At 39.8% G+C, this 14,270-nt stretch overlaps 1 protein-coding gene and 1 long non-coding RNA gene across 3 annotated transcripts; one reads left to right on the top strand and one right to left on the bottom strand.

The window, feature by feature from the left end:
* The first annotated feature begins 1,355 nt into the window (after positions 1-1,355).
* On the top strand, positions 1,356-13,821 carry tmcc2 (transmembrane and coiled-coil domain family 2). Of its 2 annotated transcripts, none has more exons than XM_032548875.1 (5): positions 1,356-1,759; positions 6,935-7,348; positions 8,010-8,638; positions 10,125-10,260; positions 12,790-13,821. In XM_032548875.1, exons 1-5 carry the CDS (start codon positions 1,757-1,759, stop codon positions 13,087-13,089), a joined length of 1,482 nt encoding a protein of 493 aa, XP_032404766.1. In that variant the 5' UTR covers positions 1,356-1,756; the 3' UTR covers positions 13,090-13,821. The 2 variants fall into 2 exon arrangements, with proteins under 2 accessions (XP_032404766.1, XP_032404765.1); XM_032548874.1 differs by lacking the exon at positions 1,356-1,759 and adding an exon at positions 5,766-5,936.
* Positions 8,649-10,149, bottom strand: LOC116710076 (uncharacterized). The gene is made up of 3 exons (XR_004337035.1): positions 10,036-10,149; positions 9,866-9,921; positions 8,649-8,888 (listed from the first exon to the last, which is right to left on the bottom strand). It is a non-coding gene; the product is annotated as an uncharacterized LOC116710076 (long non-coding RNA).
* Positions 13,822-14,270: the final 449 nt, after the last annotated feature.

Genomic DNA, 14,270 nt, shown 5'->3' with positions numbered 1-14,270 from the left:
TAATAATGACACCAATTTGCTCCCCCAGGGGTTACCTGTTGATGTAACCCCTACATCAACAGGTGGTTGATGTAGGTGATAATTTTCTATTTCTAATTAGGTCAAAATGATCACAGACAAATTAAAATTTTCTTACAATAGAAAATATTAAAAACAACAGGTGTTTGTTTTTAACAAACCATATCTTTTGCATTCTCTTGCAAGTACAACTTTTAAGCAAAACCTCACTTTGCAAACACTCTGCTTTTGATTAATTGGTCAAACTTAGATAAATACAGTTATCAAAGAAAGAAATCTTGATTTTATTGCTCAGAATTGGTTAAATTTTGTTAATTTTTTCCCTATCAATACCTAAAAAATTGCAACATTTCTTTGTATTTCTTTTTAGTTCGCCTGAAAAGAAACTGAACTGTGATGCGGACCACAATGGCAAACTCTGGTCTGCCTAAAAATGAGTTTAAATGAACTCTGATGCGGTTCGAATGCTGTGTGAACGCCAAGAGGACCGGAGACCGCTCCGAAAGCAGGAAGTGAACTACAGCGCACGGCATTCTGGGTAAATACCACCAAAGAAAACGAGGAGTCTCCTGCAGCAGCGGGAGAAAAGACTCGTCTTTTACCAAAGACAAAAGAGAAATCCTGCAACCGCTAAAATCTGACGCCACTCCATTTTAGTTTACATTTTGTGAAGAAGGAAGTTGCGCTCATGTCTTCTTCGGAGGCTTTTGTGTCGTTTCCTTCAGTGGCTCTTGGTGCAGCGCCACCACAGACGAAAAGGGTGTACAGGTTTTTCAATTATTATTATTTTTTTTGTTTGTTGTTGATTTGCTTGTTTGATAGTGCAGCGTGAGAGCGAAGCGCACTAGCTGAAAATGTAACAAATGTTGCAAAACGAGTTATTTTGACTCGACGACAAAAAGCTTGGACCTCCCTGCTCTAACACAACAAACTGATAAAGGGTGTGAAAACATTTGCTGTCGTTATTCGGGAGACTTCGCTTTTGTTGTACTTTGCTTCAGATCCTGTGAAATGCTCTCCAGTTAGTGACGACAGCTTGTTTTCCTCCGTGCTGACACACCGACCTGCACAGAAACTTCAAGAAGTCGGGCGGGTGAAACATTACGAAGCTGCGCGTCATTCCCACAGCCTGCTGTCGTTGTGACACCAAATCCTCCAGTCTTTAGCGGAGACAAGGGAGTCACCGCTGTGTACTTTGGCAGCACATCGGGGTGTGTGTGTGTGTGTGTGTGTGTGTTTCTACCGAGGGTTTAAAGGCGCTGTAGTGCTGTAGTGAGCTCCCTCCCTTCCCCTCTCTGGCCTCCGCCGCACAGGAGCACCTGCACGCCTGCGCTGAGCTCTCCCATCCCCCCTCCCCGCCCAGATTCATCTCCATCCATCTGTCCCCGAGCTCCCACATCCATTACAGGGCAGCACGGCTACAGCATTTGCATGTGGATCGAAGCGGAGGTACAGAGGGAAGCGAGGCAGAGGGAGGCGGAGGAAAACCTCTGAGGGAGAGAAAGGGAGGAAAATAGACCAGAGCGAGAGCGAGGGAGAGGGAGGCAGCAGATATCGATGGCTGCAACAATGGAGCTGCAGGATCCAGAGAGGTGGTAGTCCGCCTGAAAGCGGCCGGGGAGAGGGGGTGAAGATACTATATTTGAGTTGGGGGTGGGGGGGTGAGGAAGGAGGGAGGAAGAGGATGGGCCTGGAGGACAGCCTTGCAATGCCACTGCAAACATTGGATTAAAGCAGTATGGTAATGTTTCTGATTTAATTTATTGCTGTGCTGCTTGTGTGTCACCGTCCCCCGCGTGTCCACGCCGTGTCTCCAGAGGCTGCCCCGTCCCTCATGTCTTCTTCCATGCTGCAGACCGCTGCCATCCCAACCCTCATCATCATCACCAGCAGCATCCATCCATCCATCCATCCATCCATCCATCCATCCATCCATCCATCCATCCATCCATCCATCCATCCATCCATCCATCCATCCATCCATCTCGATGCATTTTAGATGCTTTATTCCAGTCGGTTGTCTGTTTACACCCATACGCACGGCTGGACAGCAGCCCCTTTACCTCCTACTACACTAGCTTGGCTGCTGCAGAAGCATGTCACTCTCTCAGTGAAGATCAGGACATGATTAATCACCCGGGAGTCCAGTCATCTGTTATTCTCCTCCCTGGTGCTGCTGTGAGATTGCAACCTAGATTCAAAGAAAAGAAAACACCGCCCGCCTGGCTGCGCTCTAGCCACAGAGCACAGGAAGCTAAGATAGATAAACCAAAGGCATTAGAAATATCAAAACAACGCACTGAGATGTTTGCAGCATCTGATTAGTGTTGTGACAGGATAACTGAGCTGCAGATCGCCACTATAGCTGGGAATCCCCTCATGGATCGATGATTAGTTGATTATTTATTTAGATTATTTCCTCACACGTTAAATAAGAAATGCTTTTGGGTTTATGTCTGCATGATCCAGAACTTATCCAGGGCTCTGAAACAGTATCTACCTTCCTTACAAATGTCTGCTGCTTCCACAAACATTTTAATATCAGCCAAAAAAGCGACTACAAAGTGCTGTTTTGTGACATAAACCTACACTGTTAACTAGGGAAGCTATGTTGTTTTTCACTTCTGATACTGACAAAGATATCTGAGGTTTAGCATCGGTCGATATCGATCTGATACAGGAAAACAGCGCTGGATTGACTCAGTATTTATTTCTTTTAAACACAAACATAAATGTATTAACTTATAAATGTACCTGATAAATCAGCACCATTACAGCATACTTAAAAACACAGGTATTGGTCAATATTTAAAGACAACTTTAATTTGTTCAGTCAGTGTCTTTAGGAGTGAAACAGCCACTGTTATTCTCGAGTTCACCGAAGCTCTCAGTAAACAAAAATGAAACGTTGACAACCAGCCTGTTCTTGCATTTCTTTAGCTTATGAATGATTTGTTGCTTTTTAAGACCTCTGTTGTCAGACAGGCTCTTTTTAAGTGGTTTCTTGATTCTGCAGAACTGGGTGTGGCTAGTGAAACTGAACCAAAACATTGGTTAATTGAAGTAAATTCATAATTAATTAAAGTGAATAACTATTTCATACGCAATAGGACCTGCTTGGTTTGGATATCTTTTTTTTTTCACTTTAAAAACTCAAATTACTTTTTCTGACATTACCCTTTATTCAGTGATCTAAAACATTTATATGAGACAAAAATGAAAGAACAGAATAAATATGTAAGGAGGGGAGCACCTTCAATCTGCACAGTATTATCTGGCATGCAGCTGCATGTTTTTAAATGCACATTGTTGTACATTAAAGAAAAAATAATAGTCACACCTTTGCTTCAGGTTCAGAGTGTGTGCTGAGAGGAAAACAGTTCAGTTAAGTTTCATCTAATTAATGCATAATAGCCACTCCGTGTACTTCCTGATCCCTCCACCAAATCAATTATAGCTGCACAGCAGGTGCAGAGAATAAACTGATTTCAGGAGCTCAGGGATTTTACTCTGGCCTAAAAATGAGTCTTTCTTAATGAGACCAGTCATCTCAGCTTAAAATGTTGCTTTCGTCCTGGTGTTAGTTCATGTAGTTACGATTATTATACAATGAGGCATTTCTTTATTTAAATGCTTTTAATTGAGCATAAGAAAAACTATAATTATTTGATGTTTTCTTTTTCTCTGGTAGATAAATTAAACTTTTATGTTTTTTAATGCAAACAAAATAAATAAAAATAAACTTTATTCTGCTTCTCAGCCATGCAAAGCGACCTAAAGAAATCTACGTCTCAATATCTGGGCTCCTTCTGACGCAAGCTGGAGGGAATTGTTACATATTTTATTGGCAGGTTAGAATCTGTCGGGTTTAATTTAGAGGATCTCGATTCGGGTTTCGTGCAAAAAGCTTTGAGCTCTCCGGGATTCTCAGGTCATCTTGCATAACACAGCTCGTCTGAGGTCTGTTGATGATGGTAAAACATTCAGATTTTTACTCTTACGTTTAGTTTTAATGGGTTTTCAGGTGGAGTTAGGAAAAAAATGTTGCTTCATGCAAACCTTTAATCCAAGATACCATAATTATTGATACAAAAGCTTTCCTTCTATGAATCAAGTCTTTGCTCCAGTTGTCAGATTTACCTTCTTTTGCATCCTGCTCACAGTGAATCTTTTCAAAGATAATCACTGCTCCTCGTCCTGCAGGGTTTGTTACAGTATCAGACTATTTGATTATTCCTCTGACTCTACAGTCAGAGGTGAGCAGCTGTTAACATGTGGACATTTTTCATAAGTCCTGATCTGGTCCCGAGTGATTTAAGATCTGATACTTCATTTAAAAATCAATGCCTCCACACACGTGCTTGAAAATCTTTAAAGTGCAGTTCTGCCCATTAGTGTTGTAATTCATTCACTCACTATTGATGTTCTGGACGCTACAGTGTCCATTTATCTTGAGAGCAGCTGATATTTTGTCCAGACAGGATTTTCTGCAGCACAGCTTTTCATTTCTTAAGCGACTTCTGCTGTGAGAAATTAACTTCTTTCCAATTAACTTTTTTGTCACACCTAATGTCAGGTTTTATCCACAGTTTTTTTTTATCTACTCTGGTTTGCAAAATTGTTTTAATTCATCCTCATTTGGGGGTTTTCAAACCATCTAAAGAATCTCAGTAGTACAGACTTTGACTAGGCCTCAACAAAAACCTACATTTTGTGCAATTTGTACTGTTCAGACGTGAACTTTCTGGTGGGCTTTAGATTGTTTCCTGATCTTGAGCTTCAGACCAGAAACTCCTGACCAGGTATGCTGGTTCAGGATTGTTCAGTCAGGATCAGGTCATCCAGGTCCTGAAGAAACACAACAGTCCAGATCATCACACTGCAAAAACACAACATCTTACCAAATATTTTTGTTCTAATTTCTAATAAAAATATTTTTGCTATAATTGCAGAAAGACAAAACTAGCTTAAAAGTAGCTTTTGGGAAAGAAATAGTAGTTTGTTTTAAGTCAATAATAACCTAATACTGATGATAAAATAATAGTTCCATTATTTCACTTTTAACATGGACAAAATGTCTTAGTGAAATAATCTGCCAGCCGAACTACAACTTTTTCATTAATACAAAGGCTTTATTTACGTAAATCAATCCCTTATATCTTGCTGAAAACTTGTTTTGTCTTATTTCAAGCATACTAGGAAATACCTTTTAGTTAAACTGCTGGTATGATGCTGTTTTTCTGAAATGCTGTTATAAACAGACACACATCTTCTTTAAAAGACATTTTTTTGTCTTATCAGCCCACAAAATATATTAAAAACAAATCTCAATGATGATCAGAAGATGTTTGGGAAAATGTGAGGCAGTGTTTCTTTTGCTCAGCATACCAGTCTCTTTCTGTAATTCACTTAACACAAGAGTGATTTTGGTCACTATTGGGGAGCTTCACCACTACTCCATGTTTTCTCCATTTGTCGATCACTAGACTTCCTGGCGTCATGCAGGTTCTGTTTCAGTATTTTCTTAACTCTACAGATGTGGCAGTAATCCCACTGAAGTGTGGGACGTGACCCTGAACATGATGATGGTTTGAGTCATGGCTAATTCATGGTTTTCCAGGGAGACAATTATACTTTCAATAGCTTTTTGTACCCTGAATGAATGAAGTCGTCGTTTGAAAGCTGCTGTTTGTTTTTGTCTGACATTAAGATTTATCTGCTTTTTTTTTTTTTTCAAAGTGTTTGCACAGCCTCTGACAGTTTTGTGAGTCTTAAACATAAAATAAAAATAGACTTGGATCAAATTGAAGCCACTTGATTCGCTGGAGGAGAGGACGACATGAAATCTTAATCCACATCTACACAGCAACCTGACTTGCATCCCCATGAGTTCTTGTCTTTCCAGTTTTGAAGAGCTGGTAAGACTAATCGATTCTTGTGTCACGGCATAATTATACCCCCATGAAACAGCAAGACAAATATTTTGAATTAAAAGTTCCTACAAGTCGGACGTACCTAAAACAGTAAGTAAATCAAAAAGTTACATTTGTTGAACTTTTTGATTTACTTTACTGTGAGCAACCGATGACTGTGACACCAAAAATTTACTTATTCCGCTTTATAAATTAAATTGAACATGTGACTTTCTAAATTTTTCATCCTGGGATTTTGCAGCTGCAGTAAAATATTTTTTCTTTAAGACTTTTTCCACTTACATAAAGCAAAATCTGTAGGATGATGTAGTTTCTTTTTTTTTTTTAATTTAACCTACAAATCCATTATCTGTTTCCAGAATATCACAGATATGTTTGGATGTTCATTTGTAAACTTCATTTCCATGACCATTTGATCATATTTCAGCACATTTCTGCACAGATATTTCTTATTAACTGACTTCTTTGGCTTTGAATTTGCTACTTCAACAGATGTTTTGGGTTTTTCAGCCCTCAGCTTGACCTCCATTATTCTGGTTAATTGTCATTTCTTAATTAAATTTCAAATGGGCCCACTTTATGTTTATGGGTTTCATTTATTTTAATTTTCAGAAGGCTTGGCAGCTCTTTAAAGGAGCTAGTTTCTGCTGATTTATGGAACTTGTGCAACAAAGTGACCATAAATCCATTGATGACAATCAATAGGCCTAATAAGACGTCAAGTTATCTGAAATTTCACCTACAGTAATAAATGTGTCTTGCTTCACAGAATACGAGACGTTGCTTCTTCAAGACCAACATATTCTGGCTGGAGGAGCAGAAATTTAATGATTTTTATGTAGAAGTCAATAAATAGAGAGGGATGAGGTGTTTGCGGTGTCATTGTGATCAGCTGGAAAAATGTCTTTGATGTAAAATCAGTAGATTTTAGTGTACAAATTAACTGAAAGCCGTATCTACAGTTTCTGCTTCTGTCCCCACAGCTGGACAAGAGTGAGGTGGCAACCTTAGGTCTACCCCCCACCTCCAGCCATGGTGGCTCTGACAGCAACATCAGCACGGACGGATCGGCGGCGGCGGCGGCGGTGGCCGGGGCGGTGGCCGGGGCGGCGGGGGGCGCGGAGGCTGCGAGCGCCGGCGAGCCCCAGCGGACGCGCGCCGCTCTGGAGCATCTCCAGCAGAAGATCCTGAAGGTCACAGAGCAGATCCGCGTGGAGCAGGAGGCGCGCGACGACAACGTGGCCGAATACCTGAAGCTGGCCCACAACGCAGACAAACAGCAGGCGTCCAGGATCAAGCAGGTGTTCGAGAAGAAGAACCAGAAGTCGGCACAGACCATCGCACATCTGCACAAGAAGCTAGAGCACTATCACAAGAAGCTAAAGGAGATCGAGCAGGTACATGGGTCTGGTCCGACGGTGGCGCTGTTCGCTTTAGTTCCTGACTGGCATGAACTCAGACAATCTTTATGAGGACACATCTGTCCAAATATGCATTCTGTGAAAAAATCAGGACATCCTACAACAACTTGTGCGTGAGTCAAGTAATATAAATAGATAATAAAAATAAAAGAAAACACCTTTTAAATTATTCAGAAAGATTTCAAGGGGCAGTATTGTGTATTTTCCAAGCACATAGTTAAATATTGTAAAACAGTAAAATCATTATCTTACCTTAAATTGTTATAAAATTGCTGTATATATGAAAAATGACTTGAATGAATTTTGACTTTGCAATTTAATGCCTTGAAATTAGCCCACTGTCACTTTAAGAAGCTCCCACTCTTTACGAATCTCAGCCTTCAGGATGTCATCACAATGTTTCTCAACAGATTTTAACAGCAGTATTTTGGGAAGTAGCTCGTATAATGAGAATCAGTAGATGCACAGTTCCAGCTGGTGTTTGCTAATTGCTGCTGGCTAGTCTGAAGGAGCTGAGAGGTGGAGTTGCATGGGAGGGCTGCTCTGCTGTCCCTCTGTAAAACCTCACATTCAACCTGAGTGTTGTAATGAGTCAAGATATCAGAGAAAAGATTTCTTTTCTCTTTCCTCTCTGCAGAACGGACCGGCCCGGCAGCCCAAGGATGTCCTGCGGGACATGCAGCAGGGGTTAAAGGACGTGGGGGCCAACGTTCGCGCTGGGATAAGCGGGTTTGGAGGCGGAGTAGTCGAGGGGGTCAAAGGTGGCGTCTCGGCCCTCACTCACACGGCCGTGGTCTCAAAGCCGAGAGAGTTCGCCAGTCTGATCAGAAACAAGTTTGGCAGTGCGGATAATATTGCTCACCTGAAGGACACGCTGGAGGACGGAGTGGGGGGACACTCTGAGGATGCCCCAACGCCCCGAGCTCTCAGCGGCAGCGCCACTTTGGTGTCCAGCCCCAAGTACGGCAGCGACGACGAGTGCTCCAGTGCGACATCGGGCTCCGGAGCGGGCAGTAACTCTGGAGGGGCCGGAGCGGGAGGAGTGGTCGGAGGGGGGATGCTGGGCCCGACGATGGGGAGCCCCCGACTGGACGGACACCATCACCACCACCATCACATGCACAGCTCATGGGACTCCCTTCTGGAGGGGCTGCAGGAGATCAAGGCCAGCCAGACGCACATGGAGGACGCCATCGAGGACATGAAGGGCCAGCTGCAGAGCGACTACTCCTACATGACGCAGTGTCTGCAGGAAGAGAGATACAGGTAGAAACAAACTCAGCCCCCTCCATGTTCCTACTGCCGTTCTGCAGGACGGCCATTTTAACATAAAATCAGCTTCACCACATTTCAATTCCAAATATCTGACGTATTAGCAAATGAAGACATCTCTAATTATGCTTTAACTAGACAAAATACCTATTTGAGATATCTCTAATTTTATTCTGATTAATATAAATGACATCAGATTTACCATGAATCTGTGTTGAAGTTTCTTATCAGGATATCTGACTATCTGAAACACATATTTCATATATCAACAATTAAATTTAAAAAAATGCACTTTTTGTTCTGACTAGTCATAATTCCAATTTAAGATTTCTTGAATGACACCATAATATCTTAAATGTATTTTTTTTTCAACTCTTTTGGCTTTGAGACCACGGCCGTGTGAGTGAGGGCTGAGACGCCGCAGAAATATAGATTTGGCTAGTGCAAATTAAATTGTAGATATCTGGAACTGCAATTTTGACTTTCAAAATTCATTTTAAAATACCTCCAAATCAATTAGACATATCTTTAATTAGACTGCTTTTCACATATCTTAAATTAACATTCTGACTAGTCAAAACATCACAGATTTATGTAGCATTTTAAATTTCAATAAAATAATGGAAAAAAAAAAAGATTTTTGAAACTGCACCATTTTCAGCTTGGGAATGGGTTGAAAGTTGCACTTTTAGCTTTTTCACAGCCATTTGAAAAGTTTGTAAGCAGCCCAATATTTCAGTGAGATATCTAAAAATGCAATTTGAAAGGCTATACTTACATTTAATATGTCTTGAATTATAATTAAGGAAGTGTGGCACTTCAAATGATGAATCCAGTGGCGTCATTTGAGATGTATTTTGACTTGTCAAAATGTAATTGGAGATATCTTGGGTTATTATTATTCTTACTAGTCTAAATATGAATGCAGATCATTTAAATTATCATTCAGGATGGTCAAATGTAATTGTGTCTAGTCAAAATCCATTTTTAGATGTATAGAATGTAATTACAGAACGTCACAAAGCTATCAGAAAAACAGATTATCCAATCAGAAACCAAACCTCAAATATTGAAACCAACATCACATTTTTTTCTGAGCAGCCTCCTCATTCTTTCTGCAGAAGACGGGCATCTTTTAAAAACCAACCACTCTGTCGTGTTCCGAGACTTAAACATGAATGTTTCTGTGTGAGAGCAGTGCAGAGCGAGCAGGACACTTACTAAGGTCTATTTTCAGCTCAGGATTAATATGTCTTCTGTTGTCCAGTGAGTTATTACTGCAGGGATTAGGAGATCAAAATAGAAATAAACATCAGTGGTCATTGGAAATGTCAAAGGTCATTCTGAGAAAAAAATAAATAAAAATTGGATACCAGCAATGCAACACACACCTTACATCCGGCTGTGGGTAGATGTCCTAATCAAGCATTTTGTTCTGTTCTGTTTGGTTCTGCTGGGTTGGTTTGGGTTGTATGTTCAGGTATGAGAGACTTGAGGAGCAGCTGAATGATCTAACAGAGCTGCACCAGAATGAGATGACCAACCTCAAACAGGAACTCGCCAGCATGGAGGAAAAGGTCGCCTACCAGTCCTATGAGAGAGCCAGAGACATTCAGGTAAACACTGACCCAAGTACTGGAGATTTATCTACACTCTTACTCTCTTGGTTACTTATCAACTTGATTATTGACTTTCTAATCTGCTCATTTACTTATTTACTTTTCTACTATTTACCTTTTCTACTTACATAGTTAATTATTTACATACCTGTGTACAGAATTATTGATGTACTGATTGACTTCAGCATTGACTTACTACCAGAAGCATTTTTTACTCATAAACTCATTCACGTTTTTTCCTTACCTACTTAAATATTTACTTACTTTTCATACTTATTCACTTATTTACATGTGTATGTCCTTACTTCTCTGTAAGGACATACATATTGTATAGCTTACATAAGCCATACAGTATTTACTTACCGTACAATATAATTATTTACTCACAAATGTATTATTTCACCGACTTACATACATTTATACAAACTCTTTGGCTTACATATTTAGTTATCTACTTACTGACTGATTTAATTGTTTACTTCTATATTTGTTCACTTTTATATTCACCGATTAACTTAACTATACATTTATTTACTTGCCTACTCACTTGTTACTTACTCAGTAACTTACTTATTTACTTTTTTCAACCTGCAAAATTATTTACTTACACACATACTTTAATTGCTTCCTCTTTTACCAGGTAACTCACTTGTATACATATTTAATTACTAACATATTTACCCACCTATTTGGTTACTTAGCCTATTTACTTATTTAGTTTTTACTACCATCCTCACTTAATAATTTATATGCTAACATTAGTAAGTATATTTATTTACTGACTTACTTCTGTGCTTATTTGCTAACTTCACTAATGAATCCACTTTGCACCTTATGATTTATTTATTTAAGTGCATGTTTTGTTTTATTTACAAGCTGCCTTATTACGACATCTGAATGATTAATCGTGCATACTTTTAACGTCAGCAAATTCATTCAGAACGTTTTATCTTAATGGTTTGTTGGGCGAGGAGGAAGTTCTGCATCTGCTTCACTTCTGAATCTGAATCGTTCTTTTTGCGATTCATCTGTGCTGCACGTTTTTGATGATCCAGCAACTTTAAATGGATTTGACTAGAAATTGATGAATAAATTGGTTCCTTTAATAGTAAGGGCATTATTGTATGGAGTGAAAATAGTCTCAAAATATCTGTGCGTGTGTAATACTGGATTTATAAACCTTAAAAATAAAATAAACTTTCTCCTACGCCTACAAATGTTGAAAAAGTACGCACAAGTCACCTGGTACACACACACAAAACTGCATTTACGCACAGATCCGGTTACGAGTGCATGAGTATTTTTGAGACTCATTTCACGCTTCGGGAGATTTGTGTGTAAATGGTGCGTTTACATGCTAGCAGAAAGCTAAAGTAGCACAGCTCACATAAACATTAGCTCCTGCACACCAGATATTTTGAGACTATTTTCACTCCATATTATGGTTCCATTTACATAGAAACCGTAACATTTTTGTTGCGATTCTTATTGGAGTCTCTCAAACCAACACTTCATGAAACTTTTCTGAGATGTGAAAGTACTTCACAGATGTGAAAGCGCGCATGCCCAGAAAGAACGGCGTCAAGATTTAATCTGCGTGGGAAGATAAAAACAATAGTGGATGTCATTGTGCTACTTAACATGTTCACTTTAGCACATTTCTGATAATGAATACATGTGTTACATGAGCACTCCGTTCATGGGAGACGGAGAATGGTTACTGTTCACTATGAGGTGGAAGCTGAAAGCTAAGCTAACGCTCAAAGTGACGATCTAAAATCACAGCGCCATTTGGTGGCCTGGTATGACAACTACAGCTAACCAGCGGTCTCTCTTTTTAAAGAAATGATTAAACAATGAATCGTTGAGGTACAGGGTAGGGGAAAAAAGAAGCCATTAAGGGGTTAAGACTGTAAAAGACAAGCACATAACAGTAAGACAAATAATGGAAATGGAGCCAGTTTTAAAACAAAAGTAGATATATTGGCAAATATTTCAGTGAGGAGTAATAAAGTCTACAACTGATTTTAAAAAAATCAAAACAAGTGGTAGAACCTCTCCAATTATAGCAGTATAAAATATTTTTAGCAAGCAAGAAAAGAATATTTACCACATCAGACGGTATATCTGATTGTGATAGGTCAGAATCACAATAATTCTGACCTATCAAGGTCATGAATGTAGTATAGTGTATGAGTGATGGTAACCTCCAGCTTTCAGTGACAACCAATTCTTAATGTCTCTCCTGAGTTTACATGAGAAGGGACAGGAAACAAAGAGAGGGTTAATGGATTCTTCTGCACATTCACAATAGGCACTAATTTAAATCTTTTATGCAAAAAAAATAAAATCAAATCTGATCTCTTGTAAATGTAAGTTTTCCATTTTGTGTGAACATTTGTAAAATCCCACCATCAAAAATGAAGAAAAGGAAAATTAGTAGTTAATGTTTGAAATAAAAATGACCATTCACAGTGAGACTGGTTCACCTGGTCGTTCCTCCTGGTTTTCTGGGCCTGTGTGCAGGAAGCCGTGGAGTCGTGCTTGACCCGCATCACCAAGCTGGAGCTGCAGCAGCAGCAGCAGCAGGTGGTTCAGCTGGAGGGAGTGGAGAACGCCAACGCCCGGGCTCTGCTGGGGAAGCTCATCAACGTCATCCTGGCTCTCATGGCCGTGCTCCTGGTCTTCGTCTCCACTTTGGCCAACTTCATCACCCCGCTGATGAAGACCCGAGCGCGTGTGGCCGCCACCGTCCTGCTGGCCTTGCTGCTGTTCATCCTGTGGAAGCAGTGGGATTTTGTGGAGTTGTGGTTGTTGCCCAGCTAAACCTGGATTTAAAGGAAGGACGAGAGCAAGGAGACACAAAGAAACTTCATCAGAAAGAGCCGGAGAGAAACTTAATGGACTTTTGAGGTAGAACTTTACCGCTCTCCAGTTAAATACATCACTTCACTCCACCCAAATCTTCAGGTGTGGATGACAGACCATTAATCCCATTGCTATCACCAAAAAAAGAGTTTCCTGCAAGAAATCTGATTTTCTATTTAAGAGACACAAAGGATCAACTTGCTCTGACTGTAAATCTTCATGTTGAAGCTGCAGCATATGTTTGAAACCAAGATGTTTTTTTCCATGAATGTTACGTGCTCTCATGCATGTTCTCATATGTGCACTCAGATGCATCCAGCTGGCATGAGTTAGCATCTCATCAATGACGAATAAATGTGTTTTCTGCCATTTCTGTTGTCAGAAACAAAAGTGCAGATACGTCGTTTCTCCACTCGATCATTCTTGTGTTTTTCTTTCACATCCTGTTCTGGTGTTACTGCAGTGCTATTAGGCTTGTTTTCGGTGGGGGGGAGGGTTACAGCTGAACCTGCTCAAATTTACAACACTGAATGAAATAAATGATTCTGTACACAAATACTAACAGTGTAGACCTACAGCTACCCACAGTGTCAAATTACCTGGCATGTCAACGTTTATATCCAGTTTGCAAAAACAAATGTTGCTGTTTTATTAAATTGTGTAAGAAATAAATGATTTCATATATGAGAATATGCTTGATACATTTTTACTGTACAAAGAGATTTTTAAGCTGAAACTAATGGCTTTTTTCTTTTTTTACAAATCTACTATTAAGCTCAAATAGCCACTCACCCAGTCCAGATGCAGAGGATCTCTGAACCAAACCCATGATGTGCATTTTTCATGCAAAATTTATAAGTCTGGAAATGCATGAAACACAGACCAAAATCTTTAGTGTTCACAATAATTCTGATTGTCCTTCTTTGACAGTAAGCCAATCACAGACTGACAATCTTAAAATCCCAAAATCATGTCGTTTTTTATAAATCGTGTCTTTTCTGTTCCTGGTGCTCGAGCAACGAATGTTTTTCACAGGATTAACTAATACAGTAAAAGTGAAAAAAAGAAGCAAGTTCACCCACCTTTAACTTTTGCATGGCAAAGAAAAAAATCATCTGGTCTTTCTGATTTTGAACAAA

The sequence above is a fragment of the Xiphophorus hellerii genome, chromosome 20, assembly GCF_003331165.1.
Source record: "Xiphophorus hellerii strain 12219 chromosome 20, Xiphophorus_hellerii-4.1, whole genome shotgun sequence".
Classification (NCBI taxonomy): Eukaryota; Metazoa; Chordata; class Actinopteri; order Cyprinodontiformes; family Poeciliidae; genus Xiphophorus; species Xiphophorus hellerii.
Note: the sequence above shows the minus strand (reverse complement) of the source record. Positions and strands in the feature narration are given on the sequence as shown.